The sequence below is a fragment of the Thunnus maccoyii genome, chromosome 5 (assembly GCF_910596095.1).
Source record: "Thunnus maccoyii chromosome 5, fThuMac1.1, whole genome shotgun sequence".
NCBI classification, from domain to species: domain Eukaryota; kingdom Metazoa; phylum Chordata; class Actinopteri; order Scombriformes; family Scombridae; genus Thunnus; species Thunnus maccoyii.
Window position 1 is genome coordinate 3,404,178 of NC_056537.1, and position 9,658 is coordinate 3,413,835.

Genomic DNA, 9,658 nt, shown 5'->3' on the forward strand with positions numbered 1-9,658 from the left:
TTTAAATGTACGTTTAAACTAAAGTGACTTCTGAACCTGCAAATAGCTCCTTCTTTGGAATTTATCTTTGTCTAAATGTCAGTTTCAGATCACACCAAAATCTAACTGGTTTAATAGCAATAAGAGAATATGCAGATAACTTTGGGTTGTCAGATTAACAGTGTTGAACATAAAACCTCTTTGGTTACTGATCTCAGCTAAACTTCCAAACATCATCTGGAAAAAACTGCAGTATGAGAGCATTTCCTTATTCCAAAAAATAATTTAATGGCACGAGTGTTTCCAATTGCATGAAAAAGGAAAGATGTAACAGGTGGAAGAGCTGTGAAACTGTGAAAGAGTTTGATTTGAAAGTCTTTAAGAAGTCTCAAACATCTTCTTCCTGTCAGCTTTGTCCTCAATGTTCTTACGCCAGTCGCCGACGGCCTCGGCACCCTGCGGGACAGACGGGTTCAGGTCACGTGTCCGACATCAGGTGGATATGTAACAGTAGAAAGTAAATATGTCGCTGTGGCTCACCTCCTCTTTGACCTCCTTCTTGACCTGCTTCAGGTTGGCCCTCAGGTCCATGGTCACCTTGTGTTTTCCACCCAGCAGAGCCTGCAGCATGGCGTCAGCAGACATACGCACCTTCTTCAGGGCGGGTTTCTTCACGCCAGCCAGCTCAACCACCTTCAGCTTCAGCTCTGCGATCTTAAAATGGCAGACGGAGCGTTAAAGTCCAAACACAGCTGAGAGATACCTGCCTTTACCAAAATCTGGTTTAGCCCCGTTTTGACCAAAAGTTACAGGAACCCGAGGAACTGAACTAGAAACTAAAAGTTCCTGTTTGTGTTTCCACCACATCTGAAGAACCTGGTAGATCGTGCAGATTAGACCCGTTAGGAATAAAAAACATAACAGCAGTGCTTTTATTTCTGCTTTAGAACGAAACAACATGAAACAATCAGAAAATAAAATTAATTTCTCTCATTCACCGGCTTTGTTTTCACTACCGCCGCTCCCTCTCTTCATTCACTCTCTAGCTCGCTCTACCACCTCTGCTCTCTCTCTCTCTTTTGGTCGGTAAGCCGACAGCAAAGTCTAACTTTACTTTTAAGACTGACAAACAAAGAGAAATGTCTTCTCCTCATCCTAAATCCATACTGGAGCACTTCTTTGTTTTATGAATGAAACAGTACACAATCAGCGACGGTCAGCCCTGCAAACCCCGCCCCCCACGCTCCTGTACTTTTCCGGTGGAAACGCCGGTAGATGAACTGAGTTCCTCAAAAGGTTCTTAGTCGTCGGGGAAAGTTCCTGCAGTGGAAACGCAGCCATAGACGCACCAAACTAAATAAAAGGAACAATCTAACTGATCTGGTTGTGCTTTGAACTTTGACTTTGGTTTCAGGCACTCCCGTCCCCCTCCGATGTTCTTTACTTCTACTTTTTTTAATTTACTACCCTATGTGAAGCACATTGTAACATGGTTTTTTGAAAAATAAAGATTATTATTACATTGAGACTCCAAGACTTTTCAGAAAGAGAAAAGTAATTACAGTTTACTGCTCAAAGAGAAAATAACAAAATCATTCCATGATTTGTAATTTAATTTGTTGAGTTCAATTTGTTGTTTGTTGTATTAGATTGATAATTTGTACATTCAAGAAAACAAGTTATTTTCAGTGTTGATGCTTGTTGTCTCTGACTCTTTTGACATCATGCTATTTTCTACGAATTTTTAAAAATAATCCCCAAAATTGAGATTCATATCTTTTACTTCTGAGCCAAGATTTGTTACCCAAGAAAACACTTTTAGAGCTGCAGCTTCAATGTTGCAGCAGACTGTGCTGAATATTGTCTTTTGTAATTTATATCCAAAATATTTATGTAACTATTCAATTAGAAAACTTCCCCTCTGCACCCAAATATGTCCTGTTCTCATGGATGACCTTCTTCTCTAGAGGATCATCATCTAATTACACATCATCTAAATCATAGTACAAAGATAAATCTTACAACAAATCTTTAGTTTCAGTTACTCTTTGACATGTAATACCTGGTAAACAGCATCTATAACTCAGAGATGTCTTTACCTCTTTGTCTGTCTTTTCCACTTTGGCCGCAGCGTCGTATCTGTCCTCATCGATTTTGTCAAGGGCCTGGTGCAGCTTTTTGCAGATTTCCTGTTATTATATATATAAAAAAAGAGAAAGGTTTCTCTCACAAAATCAACTCTTCACAGTCTCAGTTCCTCCTCTTTAAAGGACAAGTTCATACTGACCATTAGAAGATCCCTTCATAATGACCTTACAATGGAAGTGATGGAGGACAAAATCCACAGTCCTCCTTCTGTGCAAAAAAATGTATTTAAAAGTTTATCTGAAGCTAATATGAAGCTTCAGCGTCCAAATGAGTCAAATCAAGTAGATATCTTTCAACTTTACAGTCTTTTTAGTGCCAAAGTTCCTCTTTTTGTTACTATACTTCCACCTGCAGCTCAACAGGGAAACACTGTCCGAGGAAACACAAAGAGGGAATTTGATGCTAAAAAGACTGTAAATGTGTCAGATATCCACTTGATATGACTAACTCAGACTGCTGAAGCTGAATAGAAGCTTCACAGAGACTTTTAAATGACTGTGTGGACACACTGTGGATTTTGGCCTCCATCACTTCCATTGAAAGCACATTTGAAGGATCTTTTAATATCCAGTATGAACAGGAGGAATGATTACAGCGAGGAAAACCTCTTTCACTGTTCATATGGACACTTGACTGCTGGTTTAAGACACACTTGAATGTTTTTGCATTTTATATCTGCCTCCTTGGATTGTACATACGTTTTATTGTATTTTAACATTCTACTGTTCTCTAAAAGACGAAGAAGACAGACTTGAATATTGCGAACTATTCCTTTAAGACTCAAAGTGAAGTTTTTATCTGTGTTTTTTTCTGTGATTTTTTTACCACCAGAGACGCCTGGTCTCCGCTCAGGTCGGGGGCGGGGCAGTTCTCTTCCATGTGAGTTTCTTTAGCAGCCGCAATGTCGGCAGCTTCCTGCTCCAGCCAGCCGGCAGCGATCTGCAGAATCAAACTCTGCGGGACGAAGACAAAGAGAGTTAAAGACCCCCTTCGCTCAAAAATGTTTGAGCGTCTCTGTGCAGAATGATGTTTGTGCAGAGTTTGTTTTCACATTCATCTGCTGAAAGTGGAAAGTTTCTCTGAGCTCGTTGAAAATCTGATTTTAAAGGGCGGGCCTATGAAAAGGATTTGTGACATCACAACTAGTTTGGAGCCAATTGTGGTCCAATATTCAATTTACACAAGTGCAATGTGGAAAATTGAAGCCTCCGGTGCACAAACACACAGTGAAGGAGTAAACATCTGGTGTCCAGCAGGAAAACAAGATGTAATTTTAAGGATTTTAACACAGTAATTACACTTAATTATACACATTATTGTTCCAGACAGAATATCTTTATATGTCTCAGTACATATCTGCAGAGGATCTGTAAGTTATTCCAGTTTCGCAAACACAACAGCGACACAACCCTGAAAAAACTGTCACATTTTAAAGATGTTATTGCGAACATGTCAGCACATGTATATATATATATGTATATATATATATATACATATATATATACACACATCCAGTAGACACAGAGCAACATGATCATCCAGCTGTGTTTGAGTCCATGATGGAGCTGAATCTACTTTATTTTCTGGTGGATAATAACATAATTCTTGTAGGATCTTACCTTGAGATGATGCCTGCGGCTCGATGTCATCTTCTTTCCCCTTTAATGATTGGAAACGTGATATTTATTATATAATTTAGGGATTTAGCAATTCTCAATAAAATGTTAAATGGTTTAAAGGTTGAGAAATACAGATTGTAAGAATCTGAATCTGAGAATAAACTTTTACTTACTCAGACATTTTGACTTCTTTTTAGTTTCAGACTCTGTTAACAAGAAAAATTGAGACAGTTAATACAAAAAAATATCACACAGTTAGGTCTGATGTCTTGATACCAAAACAATACATATTTATATAATGAACTTTGGTGAGTATAAACACTTTTTTCTTCAAAAATTGTCATTTTTCATTTAATAAAAAGAGTCAAATTTCTCAAAAACATCAGTGTTAGTTTAAGTATCTCTACAGGAACATTAAACAATAAAACAGTAATAGTATTATATGACAAAAATATCATTTAATTCAAGAAATATGTGATAAAAGAAGAATAAGAGAACACATCCCAACACATCCAGACACAAACTAATCAGTACTTGTAAAGTATTGATACCCTCCCACATCTTCATAATCTACTATAAAATGTTTTTTTTTTAATTGTTTTCTAATGAAAATAATAAATATATTAACAATTTCCAACTTTTCATTCCATAGATTTCGTCAGTCAGTTTAACACTGAGTGAGGTTGTTCTGTTTTCAGTCTCGGGGGACGTTTTGACACTTCAGCTGACATCGGGATCAGACCTTTGACCTTTGACCCTTCACTTAGACTCTTTGATTGACAGGAGGAACGCTACACCTGTTCTTGTTTTTGACTATGTTTCAGCAAAAAACGTCACATCAGCACTTTCATAGTTTTAATATACTGAATATAATTTCAGTTTAACAGAAAATTATTCTGATAACAAAAATACAAAACTTGTAATAACATTTGTTAGTTTTTCTCTTTTTAAAAAAATATCATTATGAATTTAATTATGCAGGTTTTAGCCTGCCAGTAGTTCTAGTCACTATTTTTTTTAAATTTTTGCAATCCAAGACATTAATTGGTTTGATTACAGAATAATAAATAGTAAATCAATTACAGCCCTGTGTGGAAATAAATGAATGTTATTGTATTATTTCACAAAATGTTATTATGATGAACTGAGATCATCATAATAATCACATGCTTAAACATTAAGATTTCTAAATTAAAGAAAATTTCTTGTAACTAATTGTTACTTTAAATGTTATGTTGTTTGATTATAACTTTATATTAAAATGTGTATTAAAGTTAAAAGTTAAAATGTTATTTTAAAATCTAATTTCCTAATTCAACTTTGTTATTATGATGCCTAATTTTTCTTTTTAATATTTTATTGTTAGGCTTGAATGTTCTACCTTGTCTTTGTTCTGTAAAGCACTTTATACTTGTTATTGATCGGTTATGTTATTGATATATTATCGATTATATTCTTTCCTTCATCTGTGTAACTGGAAAACAAAACAATGATTTCCTGTAATGACAAACTGTTGCTTCAGGATGGATCAGAGACTGAAACAAATCAATAAACCATTTTAAAAAATATAAATTTGGTGTCAATTTTTATATCAGTGTTTGTCAACCTGTGGTCTGAGGGCCTCTGGGGGGCCCTTCAGCAGGTCCCAGAAGACTTGTGTGTCTTATGATAATTTCCATGTTTTAAAAATAGAAACTTCAGGGGTCAAGGTTCATATTATCCCTAATCAGGTCACAGCTAGTCCTGGCTCAGGGTCAAAGGTCAACAGTGACATTTACGATGAGCTCTTTATGGGCTGTAACGTGTTTTAGCTAATCTGAAAGAAGAGGAGGAAGATCTTAATAGAATCCTTTTCAACATTTTGAAGGATGAATCAACAAGCATCAGATTTTAGTTATTAAACATTAAATTAACCATTTTGGTCGACTTGTTGTCTTGCAAGAAGTCAAACTCTCTCATTAAATTAAGTTTTCTTCTCTTTTACCAGTCTGCTCCCTGACGTTAGCCTCCGCTGTGGTTCAGTTTGAAAGATGCTGCTGATGGTGTTTGCAGCATCTGTGATCAAATCAACGTCTTCTTTCTGTCTTTCTGAGCTCACAGCGCTGATTTTAGCCTCAGAGGGAATGTCAACCAGCAGAAGTAATCTGATATTTTGGGTTATTTTTCACAGAAAGGTAACTGGATCTACCAGCAGCCAAATGAGACAGTTAATGGAGATCTGAGAGGAACTTCTATACATCAGTTTTTGATTCTACACATTATGGAGAAAGATAGAAGAAAGCATCCATAAGTTTTTAGGTCCTTACAGAAAAACTCAAACTCTGAAATCCAGACTTATTGTTTTAGTTAGTACACTTTAGTTATTTCTGGTTAGTCTGGTTGAGAAACTTAAAACATTTAACATTTAGAAGAAGAAAACATAACTGAGGAAATTTAGAAAAATCCAACATTTAAACTTTCACTTCCTGTTTTCAAGGTGTAAAAACCACTTTTTGGAAATGTGTTTCATTCTTTTAAACGTTAAAGAAGATCACGACTTAATGTTACACTTCAACAAGGCCAAAAAGAATAAAATATGGAACAAAAAGAAGAGTCTTTGTCACCATATTTGTGAATACATGATAATTATTTTGAATATAAACAGAAAATATGATTAATTCTCTTAAAACACACAGCGAACAAACTGATTTCTGCAAAAGGTGAACTGTTCTGGTAGAAATCCCCCTTTTAAGACTCTTTTTTAAAGTGAGCATCCCCATTCCCTATAGCCACTAAATCCACAAAGAAAAAACAGTTTCTCACCTACAAAGTGACGATGAGGAGGGCGGCAGAGACTGACTGAAGGACAGAGAGACAGTGAGGCAGTCAGACTAAAAAGTGTAATCTGTGGGGGTATATATGCGTTTGGACGGGGGGTTTGGAGGTTCCTCTTTATGGACATGAGGGAGTCTTGAGACAAACCAGGCCAATGAGCTCCTGAAATACCTTCATACTTTGACCGCTCACCTCGTAAATCCTTCGTCACTGACATCTGGTCAGCAGTCCTCATTGGGGCAGGTCAGGCTGTCAGCCGGACATGAAGAGATCCGGAAAAGAGTCAAGAAAAATATTAATGATTGTCATTTAACTGGATGATGAATTGCAGTTATGAGAGACGTTTAAAGATGTAGCTACTGTACCTTATTTTTTTTTGACTTGTGTCTGTCAGAGCTGCTTCGGTTAATGTTCACAGCAACTGAAACTACAACAGAGACAGAAATTAAAAAAAAAAAAACAGCAGTAGACAGTTTTACCTCTGAGCCAAAACTGTATAATATGTATGAAAAACTGAATTAATCTGTTAAATGAGAGATTTCTAAAAACAGTTATTAATGACACTCAAAACACTAAAAAATCAGACTGTCGCTCACCTTCTGTGACTGAATAGTGTCCATCTCGGATCAATAACATCCATTTGATAATCATGTTTTGTTTTGTTTTTTATCAGTGGAAGTACAAACACATTCTAGTAAAAAAAAAACATACATTTTACAACAAATTTTTTTTTAAAGTATCATAAAGTCTGAGTTCATAAAGATGTTTGATGTTATCCATCTTGCTCAGTTTGCATTCATCAGATGTTATTAATAAACTGTAAACAATAAAATGCAAAATGTATAATTAGTCCAAATTTAAAGTGTTTTATAAAGTGTAAAAAAGCACAAAAAAAAATACAATGAAAAAGTTTTTTTTAAAAAGCCGAGTATTTGTGAAGTAGTCTGCTGCGGTAGATTGTAAATTTTGTACATCTGATGGAAACCAAACATTTTCTAAATTAAAGCATTTTATCTGAATTTTCAGAATTCTGTTTCTGACTTTTCCTGTCCGACATCACAATGTTTCTTGAGATGTTGGCAGAGGACTGTAGGTTGAAAACAGTTGAGTAGTAGGAAAGCAGCAGGTGTGGAACAGGAAGTCCTCTGCTGACACCATGTGGTTGATGTGGATTATAACAGCATGAACAGCGTATTTCTATACTGACAGATACTCTAGTGGTGTTGGAATTAAAGCCCTGACACATGAGACATATTGTATCTGGGCCTTTGCTGAAAACAGCACATTTTTGCATCAAAGCATTTAAATAAATCAAGATTTGAATGTAAAAAGTGTAAAAATCTTGGAAAAAGTCCCCCTATTTTACATTTTTAAACAGCATATAAACATGTATTAATTGGTTTATAATACAATATAATGTAGTTATAAGCACATAATAAGGACATTTTTATGTGTTTATTAATGTACAGTATTTGTCAACAATTATAATTTGATAATTATAATTATTATAATAATTATAACTTACTATGAAAACATATTTTATATCATTACAACTGTGTTTTTACTATATTTTCATTCATTATCTGTTTATACAGCAGTAAACACGTCTGGGTGTTGACAGGAGGAGTTATAGTTGTTGACTAATACATTAATAAACACTCATATCTGTTTACAATTATATAATAGTGTGTTATAAACCATCTATAACTGTTTATATACTGCTTATAAAAGCTGAATAGGAGACTTAAAGTAAATAATAAATATGCTTATAGTTCTGGTTAAAAAAGTATAAAAACATAGCGTAAAAATGTACAAATATCTACGATAAAATACTCTATAAAATACGTTTCCTTCTTAGGTGACCTGAATGTGAAACTCTGGTCATGTGAGGATTATATAGTAACAATAATAGTACATGGATGGGACTGAAGAGTGCTGCTGCACATGGTTGAAAGCTCCAGAAAAAGCTGAACCTTGAGTGGAGCTCATTTTATCATAGATATTTAGATTTTTTTTTGTTTGTTTGTTCGTTCTGTGTCACAGAACAAAAAAATATGTAATTTGAAGACATTAATCAGAGAAAAACAAAAAGTAATTTTCTGAATCTGTTTAGCTCGTTATCACATATAAAAGATTATAATTATTATAATTAAAAGAAACAAATGTGCTTTGTTGTAATGGTAGTTTTCAAAAAACAGCTAAGTTTGTAATTACACTAAAAAGTTGCGGTGTAAAATTGCATTCGGTCTGATTAAAAAGATACATACAGATATAGATAGATATAAAATAACATAATGTAAAGAAATGTGTATTGATTTGAGCTTCATTCTGGACCTTGTGAACATAAATCTGTGATCAATTATTCTAAAGTAAAGGTTGACTTTCTATCTGTTCCAGAGCTTTTGACTGTATCCCACAGCCTTCTTCACTGAATGATAACAGGTGATTATTCTGTACATACAGAGGGCTGAAGAAGGCTGTGCCACACAGTTGAAAGCTCTGGAAAAACGAGGGAACTTTGAATTTAGACCATTTTATCGGAGATATAATGATTTTTTTCCTGAAATGTCATCATTTGAACTAGAGCTGCGACGATTAGTCGGTTAATCAGTTAGTTGTCAACTATTTTGATAATCAATCAGTCATTTTGAGTCTTTTTTTTTTTTTTGAAAGTCAAAATGTTCTGATTCCAGCTTCTTAAATGTGAGTATTTCCTGGTTTATTTGGTTCTCTATGACATTAAACTGAATATCTTTGGGTTGTGGACAAAACAAGACATTTTGTGGACGTTATCTTGGGCTTTTGGAAAATAGTGATCAACATTTTTCACCATTCACAAACAACCAAATGATTAATCGACAAAAAAAATAATTGCCAGATTAATATAAGAGGAAAATACTCATAAACTGCATCCTTACTTTGAATTTAGCAGTATTTTAGTATTTTCCTGAATCTGTCAAGACAAGAATTAAACAAGGACACTTTTCACAGCTCCCCGAACACATGAATCTGGATGGAAACATGGATATTGTGTCTCGTCTCTCACTGACATCCACAACACAACAAAGTGTAACAACACAACCTCATTAAAGCTAGAA

The 9,658-nt window shown here is 34.7% G+C and overlaps 1 protein-coding gene across 1 annotated transcript; it reads right to left on the reverse strand.

The window, feature by feature from the left end:
- Positions 1-242: 242 nt before the first annotated feature.
- On the reverse strand, positions 243-4,113 carry LOC121897858 (troponin I, fast skeletal muscle-like). Its single transcript, XM_042412623.1, has 6 exons — positions 3,920-4,113; positions 3,747-3,786; positions 2,953-3,081; positions 2,079-2,168; positions 520-693; positions 243-435 (listed from the first exon to the last, which is right to left on the reverse strand). The coding sequence occupies exons 1-6, from the start codon at positions 3,925-3,927 to the stop codon at positions 358-360; spliced, it is 519 nt and encodes a 172-aa protein (XP_042268557.1). The 5' UTR covers positions 3,928-4,113; the 3' UTR covers positions 243-357.
- Between the last annotated feature and the right edge of the window lie 5,545 nt (positions 4,114-9,658).

Bases quoted from the DNA above. Each gene is read 5' to 3' on its own strand.
- LOC121897858 (XM_042412623.1), bottom strand. The intron at 2,169-2,952 runs GTAAAAAAATCA...ATATAATAACAG, and splicing joins GAGACCAGGCGTCTCTGGTG to GAAATCTGCAAAAAGCTGCA. The intron at 436-519 runs GTGAGCCACAGC...TCTGTCCCGCAG, and splicing joins AGAAGGAGGTCAAAGAGGAG to GGTGCCGAGGCCGTCGGCGA.